Here is a 19271-nt window from a genome sequence, read left to right on the forward strand (position 1 = left end):
ATTAAATTAGTCGGATCTGTTGATCTGCGTACTAGGTGCATATGACACGTACGATCGACTTCTGCTAACGTATGATCTAGCTTTCTTAGTGCCATTGTTCCTCTGATCATCCAAAATCCGATTGAGAGGTTTTCACGGTCCCAACTCAAGGAACCAAACTACCATCAGCTGTCGCCTGGACTTATGAATAGGCGTACTTGCGTTAGCATGTCAAGCAGCCAGACGTCACGAAACAACTAATCAGCTCTACTTTACGATTACTATCACAACGTGTACTTGCTAATCGTTACTGCTTGCCTAGGTCTTGGATACAGTATCTATACTACGTTCCGAATCTATAGGAGTTGCTTCTCTCTGTTGTGTTAACCTACTACCACGGTAAACATCGGTACGCCCAAACAACAATCGAAAATAGCATAGCTAATTTTAGCTCGCCATGGACAAAGTCAACGCTTCTGCATTCTTTTTTTAAGAAACGACGCAAGAATCATAAACCAATCACACTATCCCAATTTTGCAATTCTAGTCTCGTCGAGAGCAAACCAGACGATCAAATACATGCAAACACGAATCCTTTCTACTAAGCACAGGCTACTCCAACGCTCCCTCCTGCACATTCATGAGACCACCCGTCTCAGTTATGACAAACAAATCGAACCGCTATACTTGTACATATCACTTTCGACTCAAAACCTGCAATAGGCAAGCTAAATCAAACAACTAACACATCGCTCATCTGCTACCTTCCAATTACGCATCTTACCATCGATAGCTTCAAGTAGCCTCATAGCAAGAACACGAAGACTTGTAGATATACTGAGAAATGTAACAAAGTCTCGATCCCGATTTTGAAGCTACAAGCAAAAACACGAATATTTTACCGAAAGAGGTCTTGCCACGCTTGTTGAGCATGCCACAATGGGTGACTGCGACTTGCCCACGACTGCAGCACCTAGAGCATATGAACATGCTTGAACATATATCAGCAGATTGACAGCCCAACGTGTGTAACATCTGCCCTTCAAACATGAGATATATATCGTGACGCAAACTTCGTGATCACAAAAACCGTTTAGCTGTAAATGACGTAAAATCTTTCTTGCGTCCTCTTGTTCTTCCAACTCCCACTCTCACTGCCTTGCACCTGAAAAGCCACGAATGGATATTTGGCCTACCCCAAACACCCAAGCGGGAAGGAATGCCACACCGAGATCCGCAGATCTGATAACAATCCCGCATGCAAGAATGCAGATCTCGACCCTCCTTCCGCCCCCCCTGGAAAATCGCCCCTTCCAGTCCACGTCCAGACCGAACTAGTCTGCGAGCTGGCGCTCACGGGCAAAAGATTTGTTATATTGCCACCATCTCAGTGCTCAGTCAAGTATAAAAAGGGCGATGGGACGCGGTTGAATAATGAACTTCGAGTTTCAACACCCACACCCACCTTTGCATCAGAGATACCCACGTTACACCACCCCCACATCACATCACATCACACCACACCACATCACATACATCACCCTATACCATACCACACTGCACATCCATAATTCCTTTTCACTCCCCCAGCTCGCCAGCCAGTCCACGCCCTCCAACCCCCCAACACTCTTCCCTTTCCCAGATCTCTGCACAACACCCAAGCACCTACACACCTACCTACCTACCCACACACCCACCTCTCCTCTCCTCTCCCTCCACATCCCGTCCAATCTTCCCTCCCCCTCCCCAACAAGCCATACCACCGCGATCGCGATACGCGACAAGCGCATCGGCCCCTCCGTGCGGCGCTACGCCGCATCGAGCATAGCGCGCGGGAACGCGCAGTAGCGAGCACGGGGAGTCCGCAAGCGCAGACCGCTTGTCGACGAGTCATGTCGGGGTGCGCGATGGGGCTTGGGTAAGGATGAGTATTGCGCGTCGTGGTCGTTCAGTTGGGAAGAGATGGTGGGGTACCGGTACGGATAGGGATGCGATGGGAAAGTAGTAGTAGGAGTAGCAGGTAGTGGTGATGTTGATGATGATGTCAAGGCGGTGTGTTAAGGCAAGTCAAGTCATGTATTGAGTGAAAGTGCTGTGCGCATGTGTCATGTCTGTAGGAAGACATACCTACCTGTACCTACTCATTGAGTGCCGTGGATTCACGATAGCAGTATCTAGTCAGGACATCACGGGGACTAACCGACGGACTACAACGTCGACGTCATCAGAGATCGTCAGCTCTCAGCGGTTACTAGCCTCACGTGGTCACGTCAGACCGTTGTCGTGGAATTTCCAGCCTTATCCTCACTCGTCGGTGGGTTCCGGGGCTGGGTCGGTACACCGTCCGTGATCAAGTAGGGTAGCTGAGCTGAAGGTTCCTAGTTTGCGCGCTAGACTATAGTTGAACATACATGTTGGGCTGCATGTAGCCTAGGAGAGACGACAAGGAAAAATAGCCGCCGGTCACTACCGACATGGGAGAAGATTGGGTGAGGCTGTGAGGTCTTGAATCATGAGTGGAGTTTGGAAGAGTTTTGTATTGTGATGACCCGAAATGAAACACTACTACTACCTGATTATGCAGAAAATGATTAAGAGAAAGAAAATTGGAGAGAAGACAAGAGAAGAGAAAGAACTAATCGTACCATGCATATGCAGCAAAGCCATGTCACTTTTTCTGATAATTGCCATGCCATGTGTGTTGGGTTCCTACCGTCGGCTAAGAGCACGACATGCATGCGCACCAGCGCTAACGCCAACGCCAGCACCAACGCTAAACTGGCCCAAGAAAACGTCCATCTTTTGAAGAAGAAAAAAAGTACCGGTGACCAGCACCGGCACTGGCGCAAGAATAAGAGTAAGTTTGAAAGTTAATCTTGGCTCTGCGGTAGCCCGAACCGGCAAATGACAAGAAAGTGCGATATGTCGAGTCTGAGAGAAGATCGAATAGCCATGTATATTGCAAAAGAAATGGTCTTTTCGAGTAAAAGGGCCAAATGTCCAAGTCAAGGCCAAGACGATAGCGAAGACCAATGGCGAATTTCGTTGTGTATCAAGGGGTATCGAGTAGAAAATATCGAGGTTGTAATATAGCTTTCGTGGAAGTCTTCGTCGCACTGACGCCAAGTGTCGGATGTCGAATGGCAGGCCAAGTGCTCATCGTCGGGCCAAAAGAACTTGTTGCATCTGTGCCAGGGTCGGATCTTCCTGTAACCATTTCCCCTGGCTCGCGTCCTGGTTCTGCAACGTCTCCTGAACGTACGCGTCGGTGATTGCGAGAAGCTCATTGCGGAGGGTGGAGTCGGCTTGTTGCAGGGCAGCGATGTGAGATGCATTTGGCCTTGCACCCTGAAGGATATTGGTTCGCGAGTGCATCCAGCGGAGACCAGCATGGGCGCGCAGATATGCTCTTTGGCATTGGAAGCGGCGGACGGCTGAATCTGTGATGATTCTGAGAGGTGTTGTTAGCTGCAAGTTCCCCTTTTGCTAATCCATCTCCTTCCACACCTGACCGAGTCCCAAACTAAGGACTAGGGGGCACAAGATGAAGGTTGGAGGACTCACGTCTTCAGTTGCTGCTTCTCTCTCTCTGGATCCCCTGTCGCAGGGCCAGTTGCATTGAAGGGCGTTTGGAGGATGGTGTGGGCCTCACTGATGCACTGGCGCATCAGGGAGAAACCTTCGAGGTAGTATTCCTCTGCTGTAGGCGTGGCACGAAGTTGACTGAGGTAGTGTTGAAGATTGCGGAAGTCGGTCATGATTTCGGCTATGCGAATAGCTCGGGCGTCATTGACTGGAGGCGGTGTCAGTGAGAGGTCTACAATGGTGTAGGCTTGAGTGGATTGTTGAGGCTGGAGTCGAGGGAGGAACGGCGATGATCTGGGAACAGGAGATGCCTTACGACCGTCGGACATGTTGGCGATAGTAGATGGTTGGTAGAGTTGATGAGTCGGGTTAGCTGGTCCAAGGCTGGTCTTGGAATGAACTAGATGTCCTGATGCTCTGTCGATCAACGAAGGCGTGGCGACTACTAAATATATGAGGTCAACAGACATCCACGAAGAGGAGCATGCTCTGCAAGGCTCGAGCCAGGGCAACTCCCTCCCGCCGCTACGTCTTGCCGAGAGCTCCACATCTGAAGCGTTTGTAGCGTCCAGCTGGCTCTGCCACCATTAGCATTGCTGGATTGTCGACTTGACATGTCTGATGGCATCAGAATAGCAGCCAAGCTTGAGTCGTGGGAAAAGCAGCATGCAGGAACCGCAGCAGCTTTTTTGGTCCGTACCACGACAGCTGGAGTGGGCGGTTTGGGAAGACTCTCAGCAGCTAAACGGAAGCCACATCTCCGAGAAGGGTTTAGCGCGGCCGTCAGGTCGGGCAAGGGCATTGAGCAAGCTGTAGCCTCCAGCCGCAACGTGGCAGGTGATTCGCCAAAACCTGTAATTGGCGGTGCGGCATTCGCGTGCCTCAATGCTGAGGAAACCTGAGAGGGTGAGTCCGGCAAGATAACGCGAGCTACCCGCACCGCTCTACGAGCCATCATCAGGGTAGCGATGTCAGCCACAAAAGTAGTGGCTGTGCCTGAACGGCTGTCGACTAGTGGAATGACGTCGCTGAACCACTCAACCCGTTTCCTGCGTCCCTGCAAACACTTGCGGCTGAAGCCATGCTGAAACACAGTCTGCTAACTATGGCCGTTAGAACTTGTGGAGCCAGAGCTGAATGCGTGCATGTCCAATTGCGGTCGCGGCTGCCAGTTCACGATGCACTTATGCAGGAGTTTGAGTCTAAGTTTTGGATTCATGGTGCTTTCTCGCGCACTTTAGACGTCTGATTGGCCGTAACATGCTACCTGGGATCTCGTCATGGTTCAGATCACATTCCTGAACTTCCTACCTCGATAGCTCACTCGTCGCCTTTCCAGGCCCGGGGCGTGACTCCTTAGTCCTTGTCGGCGATTGACTGCAGTCTTTCGTCGATCTCCTCCTCGGTGAGTGCCCTGAAGGTAGCGTCTGTGCCCTCTCCGTTGAGCTTGGGCCCTCCCACAATACCGACCTCCAACTCGCCCTTCTTGAAGTCGACCGACAAGACGGTGCTGAGGGCGGTGATGGCCAGCTCGACGACCTCTTCCCAGCTGCCCTCGGCGTGCTCCTTGTTCTTCAGCTTCTTCTCCAAAAAGTTGAGCGCCTCTTGCGTCTTGGGGCCAGATGCTGTTGCCTTGTAGCCCACGTAGTAGCCTGCCGGGTCGCACTTGTACAGCTGGGGGCCGTACTCGGAGTCGAGGGAGATGAGGGTCGTGGCTACACCGAGCGGGCGCATGTAGGCCTGCACAAGTCTTAGCACCACACAAGCATCGTCCTCATCCGCGGGTCCTTACCCGCTGTGTGTAGACCTGGCTGATGTTGGCTATCCGCTTCGCCAGCACGTCGCAGGGCATCTCGTAGCCGTACTTGTAGCGGAACTCGGCAGCTTCACCCCGCGCCCTGCTTACTGAGGCCCGGGCGTCGGCGATGGATCCGGTCATGACGCAGCCGACAGACGGCGACAGCCTGAAGATGTGCGAGACGGAGGAGGGGTCGATGAGCTTGTCCTGTGTGCACACGTCAACCACCCACGCAGCAGCGCCGTGAATCCTTGGCACGTACAGGCACCTTCTTCTGCGAGATGACTACCGCACAGTCCTTGCCCCGCACGCCCAGTGATGTGATGTTCGCCGCGGTGATGGCCTTGAATGCATATTCTACGTGCCCGCCGTGTTAGCTGGGGTGAGCGTCGACGGTCGCTGCTGCCATGGCAGAGGTGGGGCAGGTAGGAAACGAATGCGCACCGACTTGATAGAGGCGGCCCTGGTCCGAGAAGATGGTGATGTGTCGGTCGTAGCCTGCGCTTCCTACATGACGGGGGGAGCTGTTAGCATTTGTACTGGCCACCCAAGCCGCGATTTGGAATGGCATTCCACGCACCAGACATGATGGCGGCGGTCGGTTGTGCGGGCAAATAGTCGTCAGCTTCTTCTGCAGCTCTAGCAAGTCAAGTCGGGCGGGATGTCGGCGTCTTCGGAGGTGAGCGATGTCTGTCGTCGTGGATTGTTGCTGAACGCGTTGGAGCTCGGGGCCTGGCCACGATTCGCCGTCACGCCAAGCCGCTCAGCCGCTGCTCCAAAACTCTGCGCGAGCTCTCCCATTCGATCTTTGCAAATCGACAGAACAGCCTGCACGAGCTGATTCGGGCATGAGCGATGGGATATACCTGCCAGACGATCTCATAAAAGTCTCCATATTCCAAAACGACAATGGCACTGGACGGCAGCAGGATTCCTGCCTGGCGCCGACTGGGACTGGGCCTGAAGAACGAGGCTCAATCCGGAGTCACCGCAAGTGACGTGCCTGAAGCTGCCCGTGGCCAGGTGCAGCCGCTCACAATCAATGATGAACCGGAGAGCATTCAAAACGACTCTCACTTTGCCATCACGCCTGCCGCAAATGGAACACCCTCAAAGCTTGGTAAGCGAAAACACCAACACGACCCAGCAGAAGACCATGGCCAACCCCCAAAGAAGACCAAGGATACCCATTTGAACGGGGACTCGGCCACCGAAACGCCGATAATCCCCATCGCAGACAATGCAGCCGCAGACGCCACCCCAGAAGAAGCACCAGCATCAGAGCAACAACCCAAAGGAGATCCCAACTATCGCAAGAAAAAGGCAAAATCAGATCGCAAGAAGAAAATCAAAGCCGACTTGCCAGTCGAGCCAAAACCCACCAAGAAGCAGCCAGACTTTGAGCGTGCCGCCAATCCAGCTCCCTCACCTGATGGGCTTGTGACAAGGAGAAAGCAGCCGACTTTACTTGCGTCCATCGAAACAGACAACACAACTTTGCCTCCAATGTCAACACCCCAAAGACATCAGCACGCAAACAGGATCGCCAGCAAAGATATCTCAGGCTCACCCTCACGGACTGGTCGTCGAAAATCTGTCACGTTCACTCCGGACACGAAGAAGGTGGATGGCTGCAGTGGACAGGATTTGTTCAAGAAGTGGGTTGCAGACTTGAAAGGCGCGCCATCTGCGTCTACTGAACCTGTATCACAACCCGTGATTGCCGACGAGATCGAGGCGAAGAAACTCGACAAGAAAGAAAAGGACGAGAAAAAGTCAAAGGAAGCGACGCCGACCGCAGCAAAAACAGCATCAGAGACAGCCAAGTCAGCTCCTCCAGACACTAAGAAGAACCCCATCACCACGACACCAGATACGTCCAAGGGCAAGAAGAAGGATCCTTCCATCTACATCTCATATCTCACGCAATACTACACCGATCGCTCAAACTGGAAATTCAACAAAGCCAAGCAAAACGACGTGGTGGACAACGCTTTGAACATCTTCCGCATACCCGACGAGCACTCGGAAGCCCTACTCGAGTACATCAAAGGTCTCCAAGGTGCTGGCGTAATCGAGCGTCTCAAAGAGCGCTGTCTTTCCACTGTTACCGAGCTCAACGAGCAAGACGCTCAAGACTCATCTATGGACGACCCCGAAGCCCGCAAAGCAGCCCAAGACGAAGCTCTACAAGAGCGCGTGGCCAAGGAGCAGAAACGCCGGAAAGTTGAGGGCGATGTGGAAGCACTGGTGGGCCATCCTCACGGCGACGCATATGTTCGTCGCTTGCGACGGAGTCGTGCTGAGGCGCTCTTGACGGCGCTTGGACGAACCGCGCCCATATTGCCAGCTACCCAGACAAATAGTATCAACCCGATAGTCAAGGACCTCGCACCGCCAGTGAGGGATTCGAAAAAGCGCAAACGCAGAGGCGATATTTCGAGTAGTGACGAGAGCAGCAGTAGTGAGGAGAGCTCGAGCGAGGAGGACGATTCAAGTGATGACTCTGCGTCGGATTCGGGTTCTGCATCGCCGAGCGCACAGAGTTCGGACTCTGAGAGCGACAGTGGCAGTGACAGTGGTTCGGGGAGCGAGGAATCAGATTCGAGTGATAGCGACTAGACCCACGCGGGGTTCAAAAGAAGGCGGATGGTCGTCGTGTAGTCATCACCTGTGGTTTATAATTTAGCGAGAGAAAGAGAGATGGAGTCACTGACACTTGCCGGGCTCAAACGCCTCTATGTATGGCTGTTCCCACAATACACGAAGCGCTTGAATGAAAGCCCAATCGAAGCTGTTGAGATGAGATATCATGGTCTTATGCATCATCTGCGGGGCCCTCTATCCAACCACGCGACAGATTCTCCACACGCATAACTTTCTCAGCATCCCATGCAGACTGCAAAACCAGATCAAAGCCAACCTACACACACGCCTACCCCACCTTATCTCCTCACTGCCCCTCCAAACCCCCACGTGCATCCTCTTTCTACCTCCTTAGCATCCCCTCCACCTCAATAGCCACCCCCTCTACCCTCTCCGTCAACTGATCCACTCTCTGCCCCCGCGCCGTAACCTCCCCCTCCCTGTCTACTAGACGCTTCTCTCTTCTTCTCATACCCACTCCTTGCCCGACATGATACATTTCTCGCCTCCATACCGTCACTTCTCGCTCATTGAGCGTAACTTCAAGGACATCGAAGACGGCGACGTAGCGGGGTGGCGGGAGGCTCTGGCGCGGAGGGGGGGATGGGCGTTGTTCTCACGGGGAACTGTTAGCGTGGGTATGGGAGGGAGACGAATCGAGCGTGTGGAAATACAGCCCACCCCACGTCTCTATGTCCAGCATCATTTCTATCGTTGCTCGGGGAGCGAGGTTACCACAAGAAGATTTAACTTCAGTGTGGATGGGATATTGAGGGAAAGAGCATAGATGTTGCAGGTAAAACGGGATGTCATACTAGCCCACACGAACCGAACTGTGTATATGAGATACATGGGAAGGGGTAAGAAAGGTAAAGCGAAACGCCATGGCCAAATTGTGTAACAAACGAGTAAAAGTTGCGCTAATACATAACAGTCGTGCATAAGGACAAGTAGGAGAAGCAACAAAACATCGATAATCCCTCTCAGAAAGCAGACTTCTCCTCTAGTCATAACCTCATGTATCGTTTCTCATCAAACAGCAAAAAACTCCGCAAGTTCTTATCCCAAAAACTGGCTGCTCCTCAAAGTCGAAGCAAGAATATACACAAACCATCAAGACCCTCGCATCCTGCAGACACAATTCAGCCACTCACACGCAGCCCACTCAACGCGAACGGCCTCGGAAAAGAGAGCGTAGCACTTTCCATCGGCGCCGCGACCCGGGTGTTGCGGACAGGGGCTCGAGTACGGACTCGGCAAGTTGCTCTTCCGCAACAATGGGTTGGTTCTGTTCGACGCCGAGGTCGACAGTGTGGAACCTATGCTGAGGATACGCATGGTTCTGCATAACGCCGAGGTCAGTTGTGCTGCGTGTTTGCAAAGTTGGCTGAGCGGGGATGCGTGGAGGGTGTGGTGGAACGGAGCTCGGTCGGGGCGTTGGTTGACGTGCGGGGGAAGAATGTGTAGTTCCTTCCGCTTGAGAAGAAGATGGCAGTGACGGTGCTGGCTGCGAGTTTGTCCCCTCCACGATTCCACGGACCGGGATTGAGATTCTGATGGTCGGTTGGGCCACAGTACTGACGCTGTTCGAGAGGCTCTGTCTTCCTACCCTGATGGAGAGGCTTTGCGTACGAGCTTGATTGTACACGCTGACAGCTTCGAGGAGGGTTGCATCAGGGAAACTGATGTCTATGTTCGATTGCGCTCGGTACAGACGTCTATAACTGGGGTTGGGCTCCGTTGGCCGCATGTTGGATTGACTTGCGGCTAGTCGCCCAAATAGACGGAGTCTTGAATCATGGCTTGCGGGCCTATGAATGCTGGACGGGCGTATACTGGAAAAGCTCGACCGTGCAGGTCGAACGGGTGGCGGCTGGAAAAGAGGTTCACGAGGAGCACCTGTAGGCAGCCTCGTCATGAGTGTCTCGGGTGATGATGGACGCGGTCTAGCGGCGATGCTCGATGGCACTGCTGACCTGCGCCGAGACGGACTCCCCAGAGAGAAACGGGCCCGTTCTTCATCCTGGCCACCTTCGAGAGTGCTAGGCCATCGTCTAACATTGCCGTGGAACGTAGTGCCTCCCGATTGTGACCCCCGTCCAGATCCGCGTTGCGGCGTCAAATGAAGAGCTTCGTCAGTCCACCTATCAAGCCGACGGTAGACCTGTCTTGTACGCTGCTCGACCCGCCGAAGACGAAGTCGGACTTCAGCAATTGGAGTGCTCTCATCGATGGTCAAGTCATCGATATACTCCAGATGCCGGACGACCTCATCCAGATGTCTCTCGATGGACCCATTGTTCAAGGCGTAGCTGTGCTCCAACACGCGCTGCCTCTGACTTACTCTTGCTTGAGGGTCAAATCGTACGTGCGACCGCAATTGGCTGAAAGGGGTCAAGGTACGCGAGGTGTTTGTGTCTCGAGGGGAAGTCGAAGAGTGATCGCGCTTGTACCACGGCCTTCGGCATATGGGACAAGTATTGTTATTCGGACTGCTACTCTTCAAGTAGCTGTCCAGACATTCGCGCCCAAAGTTGTGTCTACATCCTCTGACTAGAATGCTCACTGCCTCGTGTGTCGGGCTGTAAGCTTGCTGGCAGATGCAGCATTCGTCGTCCGCATCTCCGGCGGAACTCGAACATATGTATCTTTTTCTAAAGGCGGCTAGGCAGCGAGCCTGCCCCAACGATCTCTTGTACACAATCAGCTTCGTGGCCTGGCTGCAATGGAAGTCGAAACATTGGATGTGAGGTCGTGACTTACTCGATGTCTGCTCAATGTGGTTTCCATTGTGACGTTCTAAAAATAGCAACTGAAGTTAAACGAGGGATCTTACCTAGTGAGTTGCAATTCACAGACTGTCGATATGAGCTTGAAGATTCAGAATCGTGCAAAGAGTGAGGTATAAGCAGTGCACGCGATATGAAGGATTAACGATTGTGTTGAGGAAAGAGTTTACACAGTGCGGACAGTTGATTCACCCCTCAAGGTCTCGGACCTTTGGCGGGGATCTGTTCCGTTCTACTAGGCTGCCCGCATCGTCACATTCGGTAGCGAGCATATGTCCCAATGAATTTTTGGTGTTGACGCGTTGCCACTCAAGGTCGAAAACTCAGTGTTTGTTTGGCACTACTGCCAGGAGAGCTCGTGCAACAAGACCTGGTTTCCTGTGAGAGCAGTGACACGCAAACGTGAAGTCATGGCCATCACGAACTCGTATGCGCAAAAGCTGTCAACTGACACGTGTGCGTTGGTGTAGGAATCAAGAAAGCGAGGTTGCAGATGAGTTGGTGAGAGTTCCGTGGTTCATATATGCACTAGAACCTAGAATGGGATGAGAGTGGTTTCCAAGAGAGACCAGATCATCAACTGTGACGCCATCACCGCACATTCGATGATGTATTTTTATACTAGTGTTGGGTTGGCAAACTGCCTCGAAAATCGTGTGTCTTTGTAAAAGAGGGGAAACAAGGTCAAATGTCCAGCGAACGTTTGAACAAATTCTAGGTAAGAAGAAGTGTACATCGAGTCCACCTACCCCGGATTTAGATGTTTAGTCTCAATCCACAAACGGTCGTCGGATATTATTTGATTGGGTTGATTGAATTCATCTAAGGTCTGCAGGCCCTTCTTGTACGCTCCTAGATAAGATCTTCCCGAAATGGTCTAGAACATTCCTTCTAACCCTAAAGCCACTTCCGTGGAGTGGATACCGGAATGCCTTGGGGTTGTTTGCCATATTACTCTGACCCAATTCGGGACTATACCGTTAGTATGCTTGCGCATAATGCGCACAACACTTCACTCAGTAACAGATCGTGTTGCGAGGCCAGAGTATGTGGGACAATAAATGTCTGCTTGCCCTGACTTACTGATTGTTCCTCGAGCACAACTGGCGTGATTCTTCTGTTTTAGTGCCAAATAACGTTCTCGAACGTCTGCCTTACTTTCGGTGCTATTATGAACTCCCGATGTGGAGTGACGTGTATAGAGCTTTTGGCATGACCGGCTTCATCCTGGCTATGATGGCCACGCGGTACTCAACAGCAGGCAGGTTACGGATTCGGGTTCGCACTCTTCCATGCAGTATCGACATGTATCAGCATTTGTGAGTCTCGCAAATCCACATTGATTTTGTCGCCGTGCATACAATATATTGCTGTGATAGAAATTTGTTCAAAGCCATTGGCCACGCGACCCAACTTTTCAAGTTGTCGACTGACAAGGAATACGCAGAGGGAACAATGAATGGCGGATTTAATTGTCCGATAGAGATCAGAGTAGATACCATACACTAAGCCCTGCGGTACAATATGTCAAGTCCAGAACGAGGTTGGTCTGATGAGGCAGGGGTAAGCCGTTCGTTTCATGTGGGTCACCACCAAGTCAGAACAACCAACACATACAACCCTCGGCAGCCGACGTGCGCCTTGAAACACACCTCATGACTTGTCGATAGCACATAGTAGGTTCTAAGCCGGCGGAGCGGGCGTTGCCAAGAGCCAAGACGCCATGTGGAGTTCCGCGAATGAAAGATGAAGGATATTAAATAAGGAGCCATCTCTAGTAAGACGGAGCCTTGGAGTAAGCTTGGCTGTTTGTCTTGGCCACATCCCTTGAATAGTATGGTAATTATAGGGTGGAATGTTAGAGGGCAACGAGGAGGCGTATAAGTACTACATGTATTCGCACCAAAGTTCTTTTCATCAGCCAGAAACACTTCACTCTTCTCTTCTACATAGTCACTCGTTTCAGACTCTACATTCAATTCAAGATATATACTATTCTCAACATGAAGTTCGGAGCTATCGTCGCTGCCATTACGGCCTTTGTCCCTGCTGCCCTTGCTTGCAATGGTTACGCTGGTGGTGTTCCCACAGCTGTCGGCACCAAGACCAACAGCAAGGTCATTGAGATTGCTGCTGGTCAGACATTCGACGGTGCATGGTACAGGTATGATCGTGGTAGCGGTGCGTGCAGTGGCCAGACCGAGGGAGGTAAGTCATCAAGTCTAGTCCATCACTGGTTTCACTACTAACCGCACAGGTGCTTCCGACGCTGTCTTCTTGCTGAAGGCTGGCGCCACTCTCCGCAATGTCATCATTGGCAAGAATCAGGCCGAGGGTGTCCACTGCGAAGGACATTGTACCCTCGAATTCGTGTGGTGGGAGGACGTCTGCGAGGTTCGTGACTGAGTACACAGGTATGATTTGATGCTAAACCCAACACTAGGACGCCCTCTCGATCAAGAAGGATGCCGCCGGCACGCAGTCCTGGATTATCGGTGGAGGAGCCTACCACGCATCCGATAAGGTCATCCAGCACAATGGCTGCGGAACAGTCAACATCATCAACTTCTACGCCAACGACTACGGCAAGCTTTACCGTTCGTGCGGAAACGTAAGTATCTCCACATTTCCTAGCATGAACCTTCGCTGACTCCTGTATAGTGCAGCTCGCAGTGCAAGCGTAACGTCTACATTGAGGGTGTCACCGCTGTTAACGGTGGTGAGCTCGCTGGTATCAACACCAACTACAAGGACACTGCTACCCTTAAGAACGTCTGTGCCGATGCCAAGGTCAAGTGCCAGATGTACGATGGCTGCTCCGGTAGCTGTGAACCAAAGAAGGTTGGCGTTTGCTCCGGTTAAAGTGGTCTAGCCACTGTTACTTGGACAGATTTTGGGGTGTTGGCTAGTGTCTAAAGTAGGAAGGAAGACACATTGGGGCCGAGAGTCGTGGTGATTGATGGTGGTGTAGTTCGTTCCAGCTTCTTTGAATTCCTGTATATACTTGCAAATATGATTTTGGCGTGCTGCTCTTTGGGGTGCACACTCCTGTCTGCAAAATATATCTTTTCGTGTGTATTTGACACTCTGCATTGAGAACACGATGACTCTGGTTGATCCGTCAAGAAACGACACGATCTGGTATTTCAGGTGGCAATTGGTCCCTGTTCTACTTGTGATAGTCCTGAGTCAACAGTGATGTTCCCTAGAATACACATATCAGTCATTGAGCCCTTGTGCTTGATGCATGCTCAGTGGACTCCAAAGAACAACGTTTGTAGAAGGCAAGTTCAAAAGCGGATCAACGGTATATGTGAGTTGCATTAAAGCTCACAAAGGAGCGGTATTAGCTAATTAGCTTCTATAGAGTCGAGCCTTCATCGTCAAAGGAATGTGTGTATACTGAAATCCAAAAAAGACAACACCGAATCGCTATGCAAAGAACCAAAAGACAAGATGCACCCCATAATTATCACACGCTCATCCTCCCCTCTCCCCATGCAGTGTTTACAAAACGCACTGGATAGTGAAGTCCGTCACGTCCGTCTGGATAGCCACGTCCTTGTTGTTGTCGAGATCCACAAACGTCATCTTGTCGTTGAATCGGATCACCGCGTCTGGGCTGGCGGGGTTGACGATGAAGCAGGCAACGCCTTCGCCGGAGGGGTTGAGGTTCTGCGCTGAGGTCGCGAAAACGCGGCCAGAGGGGTCGAAGAACAGCGAGCCAAGGGTAACCGGGTCCACGTTGATGGGGATGGATGTTGCCGCAGACGAGCCGCTAAGATCGTTGGTGAGGGCGAAGGTGAAGAGTTCTTGGGAGGCTTTGATCTCGCGAGTGGAGAGGGTGGGGAGGGCGAAGGCGCCGGAGAGGATGGCGAGGGTGGTGAAGATGGTGAACTGCATTTTGATGATTTGGTTGTTTGTTGTTGTTGTTCGTAGGGTGTTGATTATTGAGTTGAAGACCAGAGTGAGTGTCGCAAGGAGATATAGAAAGAAGATGGAAATGGAAAAGGAAAATGGAAGATGTTGTTGTTTTGTTGTTTGTGAGTATGAGATGAGGATTCATTTCCTCGACAATCGTATTGCATCTTATACTTTTTTGATTTGCAAGGCCATGGGATTGAACCACACTGATTTGGCTCAGGTGGTACTTCGATGTAACCCCAAGCACAGTACGGGAAGCAAGACACTGCTCTACTCAGCCGCCATCACCAACATCACAACGAGCTTCGCCCCGTTTCTCACTCCCACAATTGGTCTCACACCGCGCCTCCTCACATTGACAGTTCGGATAATTGAAATTTCGCTCTAAACAGGGTCGGGCCATCCGCCAAGAAGATGCGTGGTGTCAGCGCTCATCTGGCTGAGCGCAGCAGGACATCAGCCATGCTGACGCCGCACACAAGTTGGAGACGAAGTCTATATCGAGCTAAGAACAGTAAGCGCATACACGAATAGCTCCCGCAGATTCACCAAGTGGCCAATCAGTCGAAGGCTGACAGTGGCTGACGGTGAATGGCGTTCACGCTAGTCCTTTTCAGTCACATGACTATAACAGTGAACCAGAGCAGGGCGTATGTTGTCAAAGCTCAGTGAAATCTGGTACCCAAACCCAGTATATCGATCGCCGATCCTCATGGTTTTCTTGCCAGCTGAGAGAGCATGTCAGATTCTCGAATCAACAAAGCATCTACACGTGAACAAGTCAGTTCGATTGTCTGATATTGCATGGGACTCGACAAAGGCCAGCGATTTCGTGGCGAAAATGTTAGTAGTAGAATGTGGGGAAGACTCACAATATCGTTCGTGTCTAGACACATCCACTTTCCGCCCCGCAGATGCAGGATACGCCTGGGAAGTTTCTGTACGACGTGTCGAAACTCAGCTGGTTCTAATATGCCTCATCGAACACGTTTTCTAGCTCTCGGCTCGTCAAAACACTCGTCTCCGGTGTAGATACCTGTTACCAGATCCTTGGGGTTGCTATGTGCATGCTGATCGTAATTGGGTAGACGGAGATACACATCATTACCGGCAGACTGACCTGCACAGTGGGATCTACATCAGCGGAGTTCAATGACACAGTGCTTGTGTGCCGCTTGATCTTCTAGAGTGCCTTTTGAACGGATACCCAGAGACTCAATGTAATATATCTCTACATTCCAGTCAGTAAATATCAATACACCTCTCCAAACCCCTTCTTCTCAGCCTCCTTCAACCTCTCCACCTCTTTCTCAGTCATATCCCCAACGTCAAGTCCCTCGTCCTCCTCGTCACCATCCTCTTCAGACTTTTCGACAATCATATCCCCCTTCAACGCTTCCCTCAAGATATCCCCCTCTCCACCCTTCCTTACCTCATCACTCGTTCCATCTCCGTCACCCAGCCTGTCAGTCCTTGTCCCACTCCCCATACCGCTCTCCTCTTTCCAACTCTGCTCCGTCATTCGCTTGTGCAACTTTCGTTCCTTGCTATGGTGTCGTTGTTTCGAACTAGCGCGGAGACGCGACTTTCCAGAAGTCGTTTGTTGATGATGCATTCCTGGAAAATAGTCTGAGTCGTCGGAAAGGCCGTCGCCGTGACCGCGCTCGGCAGATTGCAGGTGTCGCAGGACGGCAGCAGTTTTGAGAGTCGGCTGTGATCGCTGCTTATCTTCTTCGCTGCTTGTGGCGTCGTTTGAGGCATCGTTGGGAGAGGCTGGGGTTTGTGGCATAGCTGTTGCTGGGATGTTTTTGGCGCTGCTTTTGCGGGATAGTTTGGCGGGCACGGGTTCTTTGATGATGGGCGTGTCTTCATCTTGTGGCGTGACTGGGTCTTCCTGTTCGTCGTCTGCTACGGCGGGTGGGGGTAGTTGTTGTTGCTGTTGTTGGCTGCCAAAGAAGTCGGCGGTGTTTTTACGCATTGCCCGACGAGGCCAGTGTACTTTGTCGTGATCGCAACCGTTTACACATCCTCCCCAGCGCCGGACAGGTATTACAGGAGATGATGTTGCAGTTGATGATCCTACGGTATTGACTGGTGTGGATCTACTCGGTGTAGTCGCAGATATGTTTCCTGCGCCTGATGCGGCAGCTCTTCTCTTCAGCTCTGACCAGGTTCTTAGTTCATTCTGAAGGATGTACTTTGCGTTGGCGTCAGACCGCTTCATGATGATGAATTCGCAGTGGTTGACGTTGCGGAGGTCTTCAAAGTACTCGACTGACCAGTGGTACCTTGGTGTGTTAGCACTTTTGCCTTTCCACTACTTGAGAATAATGCCATTTGTACTTACCACTTCATGAGAAAGACTCGAGACATCAAGCCATGCGTGACTAATACACACACGCTGGGAAAGTCATCGTCCCCAAACTGCCTCCACAGGCTCTCATTGAAGCCACTGACGCGGTCATAGGCGTCTGCAGCACTCTCGCCGTCAGGAATACGGTAGAAGAAGTGGCCATAGTCTGCGCGCTCCTGCCACATCCTTTCCATCTCTGCCGAACATGGCTGAAAGTTGCCAAAGTCTTGCTCTCGCAGCCTGGGCTCTTCGTACACCTTGATATTGCTGCGCTGGAACGGGGAGGGCGTGGGGTCGTCTGAGACTAGCGTCCGTAGTATGCCTTCGGTAGTTTCGCGTGTACGGCGATAGGGAGAGGTAAAGAACTGGATGGTGTCATCTGGTTTGAGGAGGGCTCGTAGCTTTCGTCCTGCTTCATCCGCCTGCGAGCACATGGCATTAGTCACAGTTCACCGCATGTATCGTGGACTGCAATCGGAGCCATACCTGGGTCCACCCATGCTGTGTGAGCTTCACTCTGTGATCAGGAATGAACTGGTGAATGTCGCGATTTTTGTTTCCTTCCGACTGGGCATGGCGGATCAGTATTATCATCTGTACCAGGGATCAGCCAGTGCGCCTTGTCGCAATACGATGTAGCCTACGCGGGGTTTGCCCATCTTGGATCTTTATATTTATTTTGTGCCTAAGCAGATTTTATAGTGGTGACTACAGAGAGTACGCAAGAAAAGAAAGCGTCTAGGGCACAGAATCACAATCAGGAGCTAGATAGAGGTCACAGAGTGTGTTTCAAGTGAAGCTGAAGCGGCGACTTCGTTAACGCATGTGCTTCGTCCAGCCTGCAGTAGCGTGATCGCCACAGAAGTTGTCAAAGCTCTCAAATCGCGTCACCCGTCGCGTTCCTCGCCATCTTCATTCTTCGCACACTAAAATTCTTTTCATCTCGCGAAATCGTGCGCTGCCACACCCATACCGGTCGATTTGCCTCATAACGAACGCCTTCTCGCTATCAGAACACTCCACACCTGAACCGCGCCCAGGCATCCGCCTCTACTACATTAGACACCACCACAATGTCCGAACCTATCCCCGAATCAGTCCCTACCTCTGCAGACCCGCGCTCCCATCGCCCAACAAAGAAACGCGCCCTCACCCCACGCGCTGCACTTGCCTCCCAGGTAACAGCCCTCTTCGCGCACCCCGACCGCTCCGTGCACATTCCGTCCAGCACTAGCGCACCCTCCTCTGCGCCCCCAGAGATTGTCGCCAACGTGCAAGGTTCCAGTGCTGGCGCGGGCAGCGGCGAATTTCATGTTTACAAAGCGAGTCGGAGGCGCGAGTATGAGAGACTTAGGCTGATGGACGAGGAGGTGCAAAAAGAAGAAGACGAGAAAGGGTTCAAGGAGAGAAAGGAGGAGCTGGAGAAGAAAGACAGGGAGAAGACGGAGAAGAACCGGGCTAAGAGACAAAAGGCCATGGCAAGGAAACAGAAGGGGAAGAAGAAGGGCGGGGAGGGGAGTGAGAGGGAGGGCACGCCTGTGGAGGGAGAGAAGGGGAAGAGGAAGTTGGCGCCTAGAGTTGATGCAAGCAAGGACAAAGAAGACGAGGATGAAGAGCAAGGACAGCATGGTGATGGCGGAGAGGTCAAGAATGTCGAGGAGATTGGTTTGGTCATTGAGGATGATGACTGAGGAGGGAGGCTTGTAAGAACAGAGTTCGAGTGGGAGGATAAAGTGATACCCGGCGACTGATGCCATTCGACCTAAGGCCTCACTATGTGCTGGTTCCAGTCTGTGGCCGCCCATTAAGGTGTAAGACGCCTTTCATTTCATCTTAACACCTAATAATCAAGGTCTTAAATGACACAACTACACATCTCATAATATACTTTCACGATTTGCAATCCGCTTGAATACTCACAACACGCATTTTGTTCCTGCATTCATTTGCTCCCATTCTCATTGTCCATCTTCGCATTCTTTACCTTCTTCTCTTGATTCCTCATGTGGCAATTACAGAGTTGGGGCTTTTGCATACTCTTAAACGATTGCGTTTTATACGCATCTTCGAGTTCTTGCTACCTGTTGTGAGTTGCCCCTTCTTCACTCACTTCGACTCGACCCGTTTCGGAACATCGTGTTTGCCTAGTGAACTAAACAAACACAACGAGCGACATTGACTCTATGCCTTCCATCAC

The 19271-nt window shown here is 51.7% G+C and overlaps 8 protein-coding genes across 8 annotated transcripts; 3 read left to right on the forward strand and 5 right to left on the reverse strand.

Annotated features, from left to right (window-relative positions):
- Nucleotides 1–3135: 3135 nt before the first annotated feature.
- Nucleotides 3136–3893, reverse strand: P153DRAFT_372380 (uncharacterized protein; the record flags this gene model as incomplete). The annotated part of the gene is made up of 3 exons (XM_033669389.1): nucleotides 3136–3430; nucleotides 3544–3772; nucleotides 3881–3893. 3 exons carry the CDS (start codon nucleotides 3891–3893, stop codon nucleotides 3136–3138), a joined length of 537 nt encoding a protein of 178 aa, XP_033528204.1.
- A 7-nt stretch (nucleotides 3894–3900) lies between these two features.
- Nucleotides 3901–4721, reverse strand: P153DRAFT_99415 (uncharacterized protein). Its single transcript, XM_033673543.1, has one exon. It carries the CDS (start codon nucleotides 4520–4522, stop codon nucleotides 4010–4012), a length of 513 nt encoding a protein of 170 aa, XP_033528205.1. The 5' UTR covers nucleotides 4523–4721; the 3' UTR covers nucleotides 3901–4009.
- Nucleotides 4722–4920: 199 nt separating this feature from the next.
- P153DRAFT_380996 (N-terminal nucleophile aminohydrolase) lies at nucleotides 4921–5949 on the reverse strand (the record flags this gene model as incomplete). The annotated part of the gene is made up of 5 exons (XM_033670000.1): nucleotides 4921–5304; nucleotides 5357–5569; nucleotides 5625–5719; nucleotides 5807–5869; nucleotides 5943–5949. The coding sequence occupies 5 exons, from the start codon at nucleotides 5947–5949 to the stop codon at nucleotides 4921–4923; spliced, it is 762 nt and encodes a 253-aa protein (XP_033528206.1).
- Nucleotides 5950–6271: 322 nt separating this feature from the next.
- P153DRAFT_280878 (uncharacterized protein) lies at nucleotides 6272–7984 on the forward strand (the record flags this gene model as incomplete). Its single annotated transcript, XM_033663105.1, has 1 exon — nucleotides 6272–7984. One exon carries the CDS (start codon nucleotides 6272–6274, stop codon nucleotides 7982–7984), a length of 1713 nt encoding a protein of 570 aa, XP_033528207.1.
- Nucleotides 7985–12800: 4816 nt separating this feature from the next.
- On the forward strand, nucleotides 12801–13779 carry P153DRAFT_392466 (polysaccharide lyase family 3 protein; the record flags this gene model as incomplete). The annotated part of the gene is made up of 4 exons (XM_033671150.1): nucleotides 12801–13005; nucleotides 13055–13191; nucleotides 13241–13408; nucleotides 13459–13779. The coding sequence occupies 4 exons, from the start codon at nucleotides 12801–12803 to the stop codon at nucleotides 13657–13659; spliced, it is 711 nt and encodes a 236-aa protein (XP_033528208.1). The 3' UTR covers nucleotides 13660–13779.
- Nucleotides 13780–14275: 496 nt separating this feature from the next.
- P153DRAFT_362882 (uncharacterized protein) lies at nucleotides 14276–14813 on the reverse strand. Its single transcript, XM_033667242.1, has one exon. The coding sequence runs from the start codon at nucleotides 14698–14700 to the stop codon at nucleotides 14305–14307; it is 396 nt and encodes a 131-aa protein (XP_033528209.1). The 5' UTR covers nucleotides 14701–14813; the 3' UTR covers nucleotides 14276–14304.
- A 781-nt stretch (nucleotides 14814–15594) lies between these two features.
- P153DRAFT_99514 (phosphoglycerate mutase-like protein) lies at nucleotides 15595–17851 on the reverse strand. Its single transcript, XM_033673544.1, has 4 exons — nucleotides 17719–17851; nucleotides 17561–17668; nucleotides 17069–17496; nucleotides 15595–17009 (listed from the first exon to the last, which is right to left on the reverse strand). Exons 1-4 carry the CDS (start codon nucleotides 17731–17733, stop codon nucleotides 15974–15976), a joined length of 1587 nt encoding a protein of 528 aa, XP_033528210.1. The 5' UTR covers nucleotides 17734–17851; the 3' UTR covers nucleotides 15595–15973.
- A 296-nt stretch (nucleotides 17852–18147) lies between these two features.
- On the forward strand, nucleotides 18148–18444 carry P153DRAFT_254846 (DUF1168-domain-containing protein; the record flags this gene model as incomplete). The annotated part of the gene is made up of 1 exon (XM_033662764.1): nucleotides 18148–18444. A coding segment is annotated over one exon (297 nt), but the record flags the coding sequence as incomplete, so codon positions are not given.
- Nucleotides 18445–19271: the final 827 nt, after the last annotated feature.

Source organism: Dothidotthia symphoricarpi (genome assembly GCF_010015815.1).
Source record: "Dothidotthia symphoricarpi CBS 119687 unplaced genomic scaffold P153scaffold_2, whole genome shotgun sequence".
NCBI lineage: Eukaryota > Fungi > Ascomycota > Dothideomycetes > Pleosporales > Dothidotthiaceae > Dothidotthia > Dothidotthia symphoricarpi.

Coding starts and splice junctions, on each gene's coding strand:
- P153DRAFT_99514 (XM_033673544.1), bottom strand. Junction 17,497..17,560: donor CACAGCATGGGTGGACCCAG/GTATGGCTCCGA, acceptor ATGTGCTCGCAG/GCGGATGAAGCAGGACGAAA. Junction 17,010..17,068: donor CGAGTCTTTCTCATGAAGTG/GTAAGTACAAAT, acceptor TAACACACCAAG/GTACCACTGGTCAGTCGAGT.
- P153DRAFT_362882 (XM_033667242.1), bottom strand. CDS start 14,700: ATGCAGTTCACCATCTTCACCACCCTCGCCATCCTCTCCGGCGCCTTC.
- P153DRAFT_99415 (XM_033673543.1), bottom strand. CDS start 4,522: ATGATGGCTCGTAGAGCGGTGCGGGTAGCTCGCGTTATCTTGCCGGAC.